At 36.4% G+C, this 15367-nt stretch overlaps 2 protein-coding genes across 10 annotated transcripts in view; both read left to right on the plus strand.

Moving 5' to 3' along the window:
- Positions 1-15367, plus strand: part of LOC106168596 (von Willebrand factor D and EGF domain-containing protein) — a 43856-nt gene that overhangs the window by 5677 nt on the left and 22812 nt on the right. For 7 of the 8 annotated variants that reach the window (XM_087016360.1, XM_087016332.1, XM_087016339.1 and 4 more), the window contains exons 7-8: positions 226-503; positions 14831-14929. In XM_087016360.1, coding sequence (XP_086872486.1) covers positions 226-503; positions 14831-14929 — 377 coding nt within the window. Of the gene's footprint in view, positions 1-225; positions 504-12949; positions 13010-14830; positions 14930-15367 lie in introns of those variants that run through there. The other variant, XM_087016367.1, reaches the window with a different exon arrangement.
- On the plus strand, positions 6997-12672 carry LOC147764312 (uncharacterized). Of its 2 annotated transcripts, none has more exons than XM_087016397.1 (5): positions 6997-7251; positions 9083-9241; positions 9903-10265; positions 10514-10720; positions 12452-12672. In XM_087016397.1, exons 1-5 carry the CDS (start codon positions 7173-7175, stop codon positions 12655-12657), a joined length of 1014 nt encoding a protein of 337 aa, XP_086872523.1. In that variant the 5' UTR covers positions 6997-7172; the 3' UTR covers positions 12658-12672. The 2 variants fall into 2 exon arrangements, with proteins under 2 accessions (XP_086872523.1, XP_086872532.1); XM_087016406.1 differs by lacking the exon at positions 6997-7251 and adding an exon at positions 8566-8881.

Below are 15367 nucleotides of genomic sequence, written 5' to 3' on the forward strand. Positions count from 1 at the left end.
TAATAATCTCTAAAGGGAATATTACAAAAACAAAAACAAAAAAAAACTTTTTAGGAAAAAACCAGGGACTAACTTTGAATGTCGGAATGGATTCATTAACCAATGGTCAGTATGGTAAAATTGTCGTTTACCCCAGGAAAATCCATTTTTTTTGGCCAAAATGAACCTTTTAACAAACATCCCTTTAAATAAACAGTTTGCGTATAAAAGTTTTCATTTTGTTAGATAACTTCCCAAATATAACGCAGCAACCAGACATTCAAGTGGATGAAAGAGTTGTACGCTATACTTTTGGAAATATACCAAAAAAAGAGCTTATGTTCACCTGCCTGCCCTACTATGATGAAGTTCCTCCAGAGCGGCTGTCTCAGCTTGTCTTTCATGTGGAATGGTACATTGATTCACAACTTGTCCATGAGGAGGACAGCGTCAATGTTACTGATTTGCCTGCTCAGCTCAGAGAAAGTGTCTGGCTGAGCAAATCAATTACTCTTGGTTTTCAGGTAAGAGGATATGTGATATTTTTATGGCTTTTATAGGCTACATTTAAAACCAGAAATTTGGCAGAAATAGTTTGTCTGGGGTCATATCTTTGTGTGTTCACATTCTTACTCCCCACCCATCTGCACCAATTGATCCTCACCTTTATCATTACTCCTCCACACCATTCCTTCTCCAAATCAACACATATCTAACACACTTGAGACCAAAATGTCGCAGAACTTAGTCCTAAGTCAATTTAAGATTGATATTGTATGGAGTGTGGTGTAAAGGTGGGAGTTGTAGCAATAAATGCTACAGGTGATAATTGAGACGTCATAACTAAATTGTTATTGGGGAAGGGATAATGGTGGTGAAAATTGCAATAATGATAATTCTGAGTAGATGAACTAGATCGGTCAACACAGTCTGCCCTTTTTGTTAACCAGTCCTTCCTGTAAATGTAGAACATTAACATGAGTTTGCTTTTTTTTCCTTCTTGTTTACATTTTCTCTTGTATTTCAGGATACAGAGGTGGACCCCGTGGTGGTAGTGCAGGGAGAGGGGGAAGGGGAAATTATGGCGGAAAATCCAACAGCTATGGTGGGTCAACACCTCCACAAGTGGCAGCATAACAAGAAGCAACAACAACAAATATTAAGTCTCGAATTTGAAAGTCCAGTAAAAAGGAAAACAACAACAGCAGGAGAATAGTGTGGTGTTAGAGAAAGCTTTCTCCTTTTAGAGCTTGGATGTTTGGAGTATGAAGGAACATCTACTCCTCCAACTTTTCAGTTTGAGGCTAAAGATCAGCGAAGTTAGAAGGCAAATTTCAAGAGCAACAACAAAGTTGGAAGAAAAAAATATTAAAAAAAAAACAAAAAAAAAGTATTTGTCATGACCAATAGGGAAAGTAAAAACAAGACTACGGTAAAGTCTTGAAAATTTCGTCGTTCTTAAAAATTTCGTCGGCAGACGATTTTCCGCCGACGTAATTTTTTTCCCTTTGAAAACTTCGTCGACCTTGAAAATGAGGTACTCGATAATTTTTGAAAAGTTCGTCACCAAATATGGCCGCGTTGTCCGGCTCAAACATGAAGGTAATGCGTCAGTTGATTCAAGACAATGATACGATCAGGATATCATTGCCGATAACACTCTCAATGGGAGATAGGAACAATAGTGCGCCCCTGCGAGCGGTTACTCACAATATAGATGGTTTAGATGTGAATTCCCGTTCTCAATTGCGGGAACGTCGGCCTTTTGTCTTTAGTTGCATTACTATTACCTGGCTTAAGGTGCGTTATCAAGCCGGCAAATAGAAGTCACAGGCCGCGGCTTTGTCATTTGTAACGCCGTTATTGTTATCGGCGGCTGTCCTAAATGAGGAAGACACAATGAAAAAATCAAGATATTATCTCGAAGTGAAATGTACCCGTCACTTCTATTCATGTCCATGTTCAATTTAGGACCATTTAACGATTACCTGGCTCGTACATGGAGATCGTTCGCAATGCGAATGGGACGAGATGGCAATTTTCATATCTTCAGCGGAGAATCGTTCGCGTAATATCGTCAACAGATCGTTCGCGATCCAAAAGAGACGAGAAGATAATTTTCATATTTGTAGCGGACTCCGTTCGCATAAGATCATCAGCGGGAGATCGTTTGCGATTCGAGAGAGACGAAAAAGCAATCTTCATATCTTCAGCGGGAGATCGTTCGCGATGTAAGTGAGAATAAAATGCACTTTTCATATTTGTTCAAGGGAACTTCGTTCGTGGAAGATCGTCAACAGGAGATCATTATTTTAACCCCCCCCCCCCTTTGAATTTTATAAATAATATATATTTTTCATTTTATCTTTAACCCCCCCTTCCCCCGCTCACGGCATATCTTCAGCGGAAAATCGTTCGCGTAATATCGTCAAGACTTTGTTCGCGTAAGATCGTCAGAGGGAGATCGTTCGCGATCCGAGCGAGACGAAAAGGCAATTTTCATATCATCATCGGGAGATCGTTCGCGATGTAAGCAAGAATGAAATGCAATTTTCATATTAGTTCAAGGGATTTAGGGAACTTCGTTGGCGGAAGATCGTCAGCGGGAGATTATTTAACCCCCCCCCCCCCCCCCCCCCCACACACACACACACACTTTGGATTTTTAAAAAATATTCGTTTTCATTTGATCTTTAATCCGCCCCCCCTTCCCCCGCTCACGGTATATCTTCGGCGGAGAATTGTTCGCGTAATATCCTCAGGACTTCGTTCGCGTAAGATCATATCAGAGGGAGATCGTTCGCAATCCTACATGTAGCTTGACGTAAAGGCAATTTTCATATCTTCATCGGGAGATTGTTCGCGATGTAAGCAATAATAAAGTGTAGTTTTCATATTAGTTCAAGGAACCCAGTTTGCGAACGATCGTCAGCGGGAGATCATTATTTTAACCCCGCCTCCCCCTTTGAATATTATAAATAATAAATATATATTTAGTTTTATCTTTAACCCCCCTTCCCCGCTCACGGCATATCTTCGGCGGAGAATCGTTTGCGTACTATCGTCAGGACTTTGTTCGCGTAAAATCGTCAGAGGGAGATCGTTCGCGATCCGAGCGAGACGAAAAGGCAATTTTCATATCATCATTGGGAGATCGTCCGCGATGTAAGCAAGAATGAAATGCAATTTTCATATTAGTTCAAGGGATTTAGGGAACTTCGTTAGCGGAAGATCGTCAGCGGGAGATCGTTCGCGATCCTTGCTTAACTTACTGTACCCGAAAAGGCAGTTTTCACATCTTCATCGGGAGATTGTTCGCGATGTAAGCAATAATAAAATGCAGTTTTCATATTAGTTCAAGGAACTTAAATTGCGGAAGATCGTCAACGGGAGATCATTATTTTAACTCCCTGTAAATTTTTAGGAAGTTACAGATGGTAATTTTAGAAGGCCTGACACTCAATCCTGGGAAAAGCCCTGCATGCGACAAACGTTCCCAAGTGCGTAATTTTTTTTAACATGTTGCGTCCAGGTTATGATGCAAGGTTGCAATTAGGCTTATCTTCATCCTTCCGATCTCCTCTATCAGGAGGTATGTTTCTTACCGAGAAAATAATTCTCAACATGTTTTCGGGTACAGTAAGTTAAATATAACTTAATCGAGATACACTAATAAATTGATTATTATTTACCACCAGAAAATGACTTAGGAAGTAGTAATAAATATCCCACCATATAGGAGGGTCAAAGATAACAGTCGCTAAGGATAAAAGCCCAAAGGCCGGATTTTTGAAAATTTCGTCATACCCAGGAGTCGGGGAGAGGTAATTTTGAAAAATTAGTCGGATTTACACAATTAAAAATATTAATTAATTTTTAAGCGACGAAATTTTCAAGACTTTACCGTATCAGACCCAAGTGGACTGCTTGATCTAGAGTCATCTCAGCAACAGTGTTTTGGTTCTATAAGTATAACTAACAACTTAACTGTGTTGTTCGTAAGTATATATATAAGAAAGCATGAAATCCCAAACTGGGAATTTTCAGTTAAGAGAAAAAAAAAGTAAAAAGCAGAAAAAAAGAGAAAAACCCACTGATGTGACAGAGCACTTTGTAATTTAGCTATGTTTCCTCAGGATAACAATCTGTTGCAGCGGTTCTTTTACTACATCCACTCCATAGATGCTTGAAAGCTATGTTGATAATTTGCTTAGGGGATTGGGGAAGGGGGTGGGACCTGTACAGAGTTGGACTGTGGCAGAGCATCTTTTGTAAACTAATTTTTAGGGTTCCTTGTCAAAGGCAGTATGTTAGGTATCATATATCAGATGTATTGCGGATGTAAATTTAAAGTGATGGTCCTGTCTTTATTTGCTCCCATCTCTGCTTTTGTATGTGCATACTCAGATGTTTATAGAAGCCAAATAAATTCTCTCAGTAAAATGTGTGGCTTTTCTCCGTAACAATCTGTGAAATGATTTAAAAAAAACTAACTTTGAATGTTGAAATGGATTAATTTAACATTGGTAAATGTGAGAAAATCGTCATTAACTTCACCAAAATGAGAAGTTTTTATCCCTTTTATCAAAACTTGACCACAAATGTTGCAGTATGTCATGTCGATTTAAATTGGATATATAAAAATCTATTCGGTGAGATGGGGATGTTTGAATAGACAACTTTTTAGAAGCCTTTATCTTTGATTCGCCTCTTACCTTGCCTCGGTGAACGTATTTGTTTTCATCTGTGGATTATTTGAAACTCGTAGGTACATCACTTAAAGTCGGCTGGTCCAACGAAATGGAATATGCTACCAAATGAAATCCGCTCAATTGAATCGACTGATAATTTTAAAGGAGTTGAGAACAGCTTTTAGGAAATTTTATTATTGATTACATTGATTGCAATTGTTTTTATGTGAGAATTGCGGTGTATTTTTCTAGAATCTTAAGTTGAAACGCCCGTAAAGTGGGCACGTGATCAGATTTTATTTGGCGGTCAGTTTGTGTGTCTTGACTTTTTTCGATCTGCGTAGACTGCGTGCCCAATTCCTTATGATAACAGCACTCATTCACAATACGTACAATGTAGGTCCATTTGAAGAAAAGTGAAAAATGAAGTTAAATATAAATTCCACACTTCTTTTTCTAAACCTCTGGGTAATGATAAATGATAAATCGAGCTTTTTGTATAAATCGTGGAAAATTTTTAATTCATGCCTTGCCATTATGGGAAATTTTCACATACAGTAACGAAGGTTTTAGTAACGAAAGTGTTAAAAAGAACCCTATCACTGTATGGTTTAATATTTACACGTTATGAATACTAACAATATAGTTTGCAAATTACTCTATGAGACAGCAGTTTTCGTGCTCTGTCACCTTATCGTCTACCTAACCATGGATGTAACCGAATGGAAGATTTTATTAATGACTCAAATATTGCAAAAACATCAAGCAACTTAAAATAATGACCTGCAGCAAAAGACGTTATGAAGGTTTTTTCAAAATTTTAAGAACTGGGCGACACCGCGAAAGTAGCCGCAAGCTTTTTGTCGAGTTATTTAAAATAAACATTCCAGTCATTTTCTGAGACGTTAGATATCATACTCGCTTCTTGAAAAATTTCAGATTTTTTACTGTAGTAAAAATACACTAGATCAATTGGAGAATGTGAGATGGTGCTGCAAGCGACAGTAACGAAGGCTTAAAATTTAGACTGTTTATGTTTTTTTTTTTGTGTGTATGTGAGAACAAATAGATATAGTAATACTTCTTTACTTTTAAGTTGTAAGTCTGATATAAGTTAAGATCCAATTGGGCAAACAATTCTTTCGCTTGCTTAATTTGTAAATAATAAAACAAATTTTGAATGACCCTATATGGAGAATGAGTGACAGTGTACCTTTAACTGTCGCTTTGGATCTTCTACTGTGTTGACATGGAAACAGGGCTACACTATACCAGATCTCTCAAAGGCCATTCAGAACAAGCTTATCCGCGGACTAACAAATCTGCGGACTTCATATGACCGACTCATTTGAAAGTAGCGCCGACTAATTCCGTGATGGCTTCCCCGCCTCCACACGCGCCGTCGCTGCAGGGGCCTTGCAATAAAACCTCAGATATGAGATTTAACCCGTTAAATAGCGCGGGGGGAGGGGGGGGGGCAGTAGGGGCTCTGTCCACCGTTTATGTCACTTACATATTGCGTTGGGGCTCGACTCAAGACAACATATTTCCAACTTCATGTTGGCCCTACATAATATCCTTTGATACTCTCTCGCTTTTTCTTTTTATGATGCTAAGCCCTCCACAGAAATTTGCTTTCTTCGCGTCTGCTATCGCGTTCCCCGTTTCTCCCTTTTTGGATTCTGTTAATAATGTATCTGAGGTTTGTTTTAGGGTCTATTCCCACAACTTTAGATCGATCTATCACCGCGGGGAGTCTCACTAGATTACTGTCAGATAATCCCCCTTAAGTGTCCGTCCCCGCCTACTACAAGCTGTAAGGGGTAATTAACTTTCGTATCCGCCCGGCTGACAGCTATTTAGCGCGAACCCCGGGGAGTTAGGTCGATCTAAAGTAGGTCGATCTAATCTATGGAAATGGGGTGTTAGATTTAGACATGTTTAGTTCTATTTGTTGAGTGCAACAAAGCACTAGCTGGTCCAAAGAGTATTCGAGAAAGCTACAGAAATTTGAATACTTTTTTTACGTATTTGGAATGCGGAAGTTTTTATTAGCTACAGGTTAGTCAGTCGATGTTGAAAAAACTTTTCTTTGTATCAAGTCTTCGTAGCCAATAAAATTTCGCCCTTGGAAGACAGATTTGAAAGGTGACAGGTAAAAGGAAACCCCTTTCCATTATTTCATTGAAATTCGATGACTTTCTGAATAGAACTAGGGGCTTGCATGAAACGTCCTTTATACTCCTGTATGGGGTATGTGCAGTTGTGTATGCATCCGTGTTGGTCTTTTGAATATATGAAAAGAGTACCTTTGACAGTAAAACACGACCTTCGCAAAGTTTCATTAGAATAATAATAATAATAATAATAATAATAATAATAATAATAATAGGAGCAAATCTGCACCAAGTTAAAAAAACATCAACAGAGCTTGTCAATCAGACACGTAAATGTTGGAACTTCCCGAAAAGATTAGTGATTATTTGGCACCCTTGGTCAGACATGGAAGGCGGTCTTGGCAGCCAAAGATATGGAAAGATTATTTTCCTAGTCCTCACAGTTTTTAGTGTTTGGTCAGCAGGTGGGTCTCTCTCTCTCTCTCTCTCTCTCTCTCTCTCTCTCTCTCTCTCTCTCTCTCTCTCTCTCTCTCTCTCTCTCATTAGACTCCAGTTTGAAGAACAATCGAATCGATAGGTAAGAATTCTAAATAACATCTCATATATTTAAGGGTCCAAATATTGACTTTTCCGAAGTCTGAAGGACTGATCTGTAACATGAACAAGAATATATGAAATAATTGTTAAACAATTAGGATAAACTTGAGACATAGTCCCTCATGGTAATTTCAAAATCTATAGTTAACCACTTTGAATTCAACAGAGAATTAAGTGGTTGGTTTTGAAACTATCGTATAATATTTTAACAGAAACATACAATTATTGATTATGGATGTCTATAAGATGTCTCTCGATACTGTTTCAAAAAAAAAAAAAAAAAAAAAAAAAAAAAAAGACCGACCACAATGCACTTTATAAATGAATATATTTACTTTATAAATCTATTATTCGAATGGATCCTGGATAAATGAAAATGGAAAATCGGGGCCTACACATGTACGACATGAGCAAAACGTTGTGCAACCGTGGGACTGAAAAATCCCTATTAAATCAGTTTGACACGCAACTCAAAGTTTTCATGGGGCTTTAAAAGCAATCTTTTATTAATTTCTTAAGTGCTGTATAACATTGAAGGAAGGTATCTTTAGAAACATTTCAAAATAGGATGTGCTTGCTTACACGCCCAGTTTTTGAGAAATGTTGACATACTGGTACATGCACAGATGCACTAAGGATAGCGGTTTATTATCATCTAGATACCGAAAATGAGTTTTTTCCTACCTCTGTGCTGATTTTAAACAATGTTAAAAATAAAAAAATCCCTTTGAAAATATAAAATATCGTCTATTATATTTCTCGTTGCTATGTATAAGAATAGGCAACTCAAAGCTTTTATCGTCAGTTTAACATCTTTCTATTTTTATATGAAATTACAATCGATATGGGGCGTAACTTCATCCCAGAATGAAATTTTATCACAAAAATTGGCATAGTTGACCACAAGTGTATGGGTTACAATCACGTTCCACTATTTTGGTTTAAATGTTTTTGTTATGGGGTTATTAGCCCCTAATTGCAGTTTTTCAATAAACAAAGGCATTATTTTGCTTTATCAACGATAAAATCTGAACTAAGGCTTTGAAGAGAAATTGTTAGTTTAGATCCAGTGTAGGCCTACTACTAGTAGGCTATATTTCAAGAGCTGCAAGGGACCTTAAGTGTGATTTTTCAGAAATCGAACGGGGGATCAGGACCCCCCTGACACCCCCCCCCCCCTAAATCCGCCACTGGAATCCATATTTGTTCGTTTAAATGCGTGAAGTAGAAGCGGATTTTCTAATGGTTATCATATGTATGCTGTTCAGTAGTTTAGTCGACGTCTTGTTGTTTACGCCAAATGCGCCATCTATAATGTAGTGGATAGTGTTGAATGAAAGTTCTGACAGCGTGGTCTTTGAATTTATCCCGTTCTATGACATGGTTTTAGAAGTCGGGTGGACAGATGAACTCTAGTGGTACTAGAGACACATTTGTAAGAGAGGAAAAACAAGTGTTTCGAAGTGAGCGAAAATGAGAAACGTCATCAGGTTAGAGGTAAGCATAAAGCTCAGTCAAGTGTGTGTGTCGGTGTGTGTATGTGTGTGTGTGTGGGGGGGGGGGGGTCTGTCTAATTTAGGATATGTGTCACCCTTCGCCCAAAACTAACAAACAGGATTGGGTAGGATTGATTTATTCATTAAATTTTAGCAAATTTTATCCAGAAATTAATGTTCTTACATGTTGTTTATATTCCAGCACAATCAAGCAAGTGCAGAGGCAACGTTTGTTACATTGAGGATTCTAGTTTCACAGACTTTCAGAGTGCAAGGCAGAGATGCCAGTCATTTGGAGGCGATGTGGTTATGGTTGACACACTTGAAGAGAGAAGATTACTGACTGAAATATGTCTTCGTAGTAAGTATTTATGTATTACTGGAACTAGATATCACATAATGACAAATGTGATGAGATATGGGCCCAATGTGAGCGAATGGCTTTATAATATTGGTCCAATGTGACTCATTGGCAATTTAATTGACTTGACTTGCTATCTGAGTTTGCAGTACAAAGTTGCACCTTGTAAAACTTCAAGAAGAATGGCTCATGTGGTACAGGTCCTGTTCCAGTTTGTCCTGTATTTTGGTACTATAAATCACTCTAGTTAGTTCAAACATAATATGCCAGCCACATGTACATATGTAGCTACTGTATATGCTTTTTTGTCTTAATAGAAAAAAGGGCACAGTGATGGTGCCAGTAATGATATGTTCAGACATATACTAGTATCTCTCCATAAAAAGATGACTAAAAAAAATTAAATATTGTAGTTAATGGGAAACCACCCATGACACCGTTATGTACTGTAGTACAGTGCATAAGTAATTTATGCATTGTATTAATAGCTATTATATAGTTTTATTAAATTACAGTATGGTACTGATGAAATAGTTTTCTCAGTCATTTTGTTGTACAATATAGTACACAATACAATAAAGTTTATTTTCATGTTGGAAAGAATGAAAGTAGCTATTAAATAATGATACATTGTTTACTACTACTTTTTGTAATCCATTAGGTAACTATACTGCACCTTATCTACTGATGGGAGCAACTTACAATTCAGAACACTGGGTGTGGTTCACTGGAGAAGCAGTAAGTCCATCAGTCATGTCTTGGGCAGTTGGGCAGCCTGAAGATCCTTCTACACAGCCATATTTGTGTATTGATTCCACAACTGGTCTTTGGCATGATTGTGCAAGTGATTTAGAGGGAGTTTTGTGTGAGACCAAACGCTCATCATTATGTCTAGGACTGGGCTGCTGCTCTGGTCAAAATAATTCCTGTAATGTAAACTTACCTATACTTGGCAGGTGTTTTTGTGATGAACATTGCTTAAGAGCAAACGATTGTTGTGAAGACTATGTGGACACCTGTGTAGGTATGCAAATTTTGTTTTTATATTTTACTAAAAATTTTGTATTTTATATGTAAAGAAATGTTGTTTAATGTCAAATGAACTACTAGTACTAAATCAAGCTCCTGGCCAATAAACCTTCTTGCACCATAAAAACATTTTTTTTCATACAGGGCATCCATGTACAGTACAGTAGTAGGATGATTTCCACACTGAAATGCATATTCATGTTAAATTTGTTTCTGATGGTAATACATTTATTCTTTCCTCAGTGATTGATGAGTGCTTTGCTTACACAACTGTTACTGGTGAAATATCAAGAAGTTCTATGTACCACAAGAATTCTGTTCAAGCAGTAGCATGTGATGATAAAATAGACCACGGCTGGTTTAGATTTGACATGATAACTGGGAATGATATGCCTGTGACCTGCCATTTTGAAGGTGACTGTGGTACAGATAATCCCATATGGCTTAATGGTAGGTACCTTTAAATATATATATATATCTTTCATTGTTATAGACAGGCACTGTATATAAAAAGTGTCTGAATAGTGTCTATATATATTCTGATTAGTATGGCTGTCCACAGTCTGCCTCTCCCCGTCGTTGCTGTCGCCATCCCTGTCACTATCCACGTTTTCCTCATAACTGCCAAACCATATTTTTGTTTTACTTTAAATTTACTGAGTGACCTTGTTTGGTAAAGAGGCAGGATGTGTTTACATTTTTCGGTAATTATTCTGTTTTTTTCCACAATTTTTTTTGACATTGGCCCCATAACTTTCAAACTGTATTTTTGTTTTACTTTCAATTTACTGAGTGGCTTTGTTTGGTTAGGGTGCAGGATTATAAAAAAATCGGCATGGTCGCTTTACATTTACAGTTATTATTCTTTTTTTTTTGTGTGTAAAATTTTTATTTTTCACACATTAACATTTCCATTGGCTTTTATATCCCATATGGAACTGAATCACTTCCTAGGTTTTCAATGGCCAATCTCTCTCACCCTCTCACATTATGTACTACAGGTAACATGGCCATTGAAAACCTAGGAAGTGATTCAGTTCCATGATGATGATGATGATGATGATGATGATGATGATGGAACTGAATCACTTCCTAGGTTTTCAATGGCCATGTTACCTGTAGTACATAATGTGAGAGGGTGAGAGAGATTATGCTGCTTGAAGGCATTATGTAACAGTGCGTCAAAATTGGCCAAAATATTATTGTTTGCACTTTTTTTTTTTGCATAATGTCTGAACGCTTGTCAGCTTTTCTGCCTTGTTTCCTGTATGGTGTCTGTATGTTTGTCATCTTTGCTGTCTAGTCATAGAAATGTGTCCTAAATGTGTATACCAACTCAGAAAACTGTAATCAAAAGCTCACGTAAGGTGCATTCACAATGAATCTGTCATACTAACTATGTAGTGCGCACTAATTCCACTGGGACTCTCTTGGCATTGTGAGAGAATATAACCGCCGAGGGGGGGGGGGGGGGTGAGTTCGAAAGAACCACTCTTTTTGGTGGAAAAATGTCCACTATGGGTGAAATTTATCTATCTACTTGAGGATTTTGTGGTAAAAGGTCCACTTTTTCAGAAAACGACCCTCCCCCCCCCCCCCTCTGAAATTGCTGGCTACGGGCCTGCCACCTTATAACTGTAGTGAATTAGAGGCCAATTGAATGATGTGATTTTATAGTTTTTTGAAAATTGCAAAGGGGCTTTCCAATGTAAAATAAAAAAAAATTCCTGTGACTGGATCCAATCCAGGTAAAACATGTTTTGTGCAATGTTATCCTATGGGGATTTTTTTTTAATTTCAGGATTTTTTATTCAGAATAAGATCAGGGCCATCACCTAAATTTGGTGGTCAGATCTGGGTACCAGCACAATGATTCAAAAAAAAAAAAAAAAAAAATCAGAACAATACATTCAGTATTATGAGCCAGATAGTGTAAACAGACATACCTATAAACAAACACACAAGCACACACACACACACAAACCGACCAAACAACATACCTTGCAATTCTGGAAAGGGGATTTCAAAAAAAAAAAATAATAATAATAATAAAATAAAATAAAATAAAATAAAATAATAATCCATCATGGAGGTCATGAAATAACAAAGAAACATTACCATTATTACTAAATAGGGGAAGTTCAAGCACTTAATTACTTTATCACAATTTTTGTATCACAGGTTCCTTACCCTCTGCTGCTGATGGTGTCATCAACAGAACCGCATGTGTAAAGAATTCCACAGTTTGCTGTGCCAAGACGTATGACATACAGATTAAGAACTGTTCTACATACAATGTGTATCATCTGCCACCTGTGACTCAGTGTCCTGAGCGTTACTGTATAGGTCAGTGCTTGTCTCGTAATTTTTCATTGATAATGAATTAAGATACATATACTAGTTGCTATATGTATCTTGGTACATGTATTTACAATGTATAAGGTGACTGTTTGATTGTAATTTGTCATTTGTTCAAGTTTTCACCATGGCACAAAATACACAAAATAAACATTAATGCTATATATGGGCATGTTAGTATACAGCAATTTTATGCATTGCATGTAACTGATGTAAAAGTGATTGCACTGACTGTAAAATTTAATAAGATGCACATTTTTAATGGTTGTACATGTAAAAAAAATTCTTATTTCCTCATCTGGTTTACAATTCATTTAGGTGGTAAGGCACTCTGCCCCCCAGGAACTGTCTCAGAAAATGGATTTGAACCAGGTTGCTCAGGTTAGGTCCATACATTTATTAAATTTAAAGAGTTATGCATATGATGAAGGTTTTATAAAGGTCACACTTTGTCTAGCACTTGACAAGCATAAAAGTATACTAAGATGGATAAATTAAATAATTGAATATATTTACTCAGTTTTTAAGAATTGGCAGCATTTGGTTAACTCATATTACAGTAAAACAAAAGGGAGAACAACTGTTCTTATTATATACGTATTTCACATTAAATACATTGTAAACAACTCACAAAAATATGATAAATTCTATTTTACCACCAAAACGGTGGTTATTCTGGAATTTGTGCTTGCCATCAGATCACGTTACCTCCATAGATGGCTACACTCTGTAATAATCTCTAAAGGGAATATTACAAAAATAAAAACAAAAAAAAACTTTTTAGGAAAAAACCAGGGACTAACTTTGAATGTCGGAATGGATTCATTAACCAATGGTCAGTATGGTAAAATTGTCGTTTACCCCAGGAAAATCCATTTTTTTTGGCCAAAATGAACCTTTTAACAAACATCCCTTTAAATAAACAGTTTGCGTATAAAAGTTTTCATTTTGTTAGATAACTTCCCAAATATAACGCAGCAACCAGACATTCAAGTGGATGAAAGAGTTGCACGCTATATTTTTGGAAATATACCAAAAAAAGAGCTTATGTTCACCTGCCTGCCCTACTATGATGAAGTTCCTCCAGAGCGGCTGTCTCAGCTTGTCTTTGATGTGGAATGGTACATTGATTCACAACTTGTCCATGAGGAGGACAGCGTCAATGTTACTGATTTGCCTGCTCAGCTCAGAGAAAGTGTCTGGCTGAGCAAATCAATTACTTTGGGTTTTCAGGTAAGAGAATATGTGATATTTTTATAGCTTTTATAGGCTACATTTAAAAGCAGAAATTTATCAGAAATAGTTTTTCTGGGGAGAGTATTGTTTTTCTTAAAAAGTAATGGTATAAAAAATAAAGAGAAAATTGTCCAAATATAATGTTCTGTAACTATTGGTCAGTCATAAAACTTTTTAAAAAGAGCGTTTAGAGCTTTTTAAAAATCACATGCTGCAAGAGCTTATATTTCTTAGTTCTCATATGGGGCTGAGTATTCAAAAGATATTTCTCCAAATGTTTTAGGCCTTGCACAATTAGGTTTTAATTAAAGCTGGTCATTAGATCTTAATGTGGTGAAACATGAGATACAATTTCACAAAAATAATCGGGTGCAAGTCCATAAGCAGCAGCATGGTATATTAAAAGTTTGAATAAAATCCGTGCATTGACAGGTAACCAGTGAAGTTTTATTAAAATTGGTGTCATGTGATTCCCCACAGAAGTTCGAGTAAGAAGACGAGCTGAGATATTTTTGATGCGTTGAAGTTTCTTTCTTCTTTCTATGCTGCAACAGCAGAGTTAGTTAGATTGTTGCGCAGAGTACTGATGTTTCTGATATGATATATGCAGGATTTTTTTTGCATATTTGGCTGTTTATTTATGGTTGAGGTGGTATTAAAGTAAACGCCCAAATATTTTTTATGGTGTGAAACTATGAAAATCAGATTTGTAGAGATGGTCTTTCAGCTAAATGTTTAGAGTTTAGTTGGGTGATAAATTCTATTTAACCATCATATTTAATTTACCTGCAAGGTACCTACAGTAGTTCCTGGTGCTGCTGTCAGTCAAGGTACCATACTGTACGATTTGAGGCCAATTTTTGGTATCAAATTTTATTCAAAGCCAGTAGCTTGTATCAGAATCTCAACTAATATTTACCTTTTTACTGAGCCATATAAGATGTTTAAAAAAAATTATCATTCCAGGTAAAATGCAGAGTAAAGGGAAAGTATGTACAAGATGGACAACAAGTTGGTGCCAGAAGTTTAGCTGTTGAAAGTCCAGAGTTTTTTGCAGGAATAAAGGTAAATGTTGCATTAGTGCCTGAAAAAAAAACTGACTACTTAAGAAACATGTTGAAATTTATTATTGTTATTATCATAAATAATAATAATGATAATTGTAATTATTTTTATACCTTATTATTTTATTGCAGTAAACTAATTATACCTTATTATGCTATTGCAGTAAACTAAAGTTTGACAAGAATATACATAATGGAATGTTACAATACTATATAATGAGATGACATTAGACTATACAAAACAATAACAGTAAACTTCAATATAACTATGTTAATAAGGTATTTTTGTTTACCATACACTGACATATTACACCTTATAGATGTAAACTCAGTATGTATGTGTACACTTAGCATTATGGTTATAGTCAATATTTTTATCATTATATCTGGAGTATTGATTATGGATTTTATTGTTTTATTACTTTGTTTACATTTATAG

The sequence above is a fragment of the Lingula anatina genome, chromosome 1, assembly GCF_051362555.1.
Source record: "Lingula anatina isolate TDL-2025a chromosome 1, LinAna3.0, whole genome shotgun sequence".
Lineage (NCBI taxonomy): Eukaryota > Metazoa > Brachiopoda > Lingulata > Lingulida > Lingulidae > Lingula > Lingula anatina.

Excerpts from the sequence above, each read along its gene's own strand:
- LOC147764312 (XM_087016397.1), top strand. The coding sequence starts at position 7,173 with ATGGAAGGCGGTCTTGGCAGCCAAAGATATGGAAAGATTATTTTCCTA. Across the intron at positions 7,252-9,082 it reads TTTTAGTGTTTGGTCAGCAG|CACAATCAAGCAAGTGCAGA; the intron begins GTGGGTCTCTCT and ends TTTATATTCCAG. Across the intron at positions 10,721-12,451 it reads TAATCCCATATGGCTTAATG|GTTCCTTACCCTCTGCTGCT; the intron begins GTAGGTACCTTT and ends TTTGTATCACAG.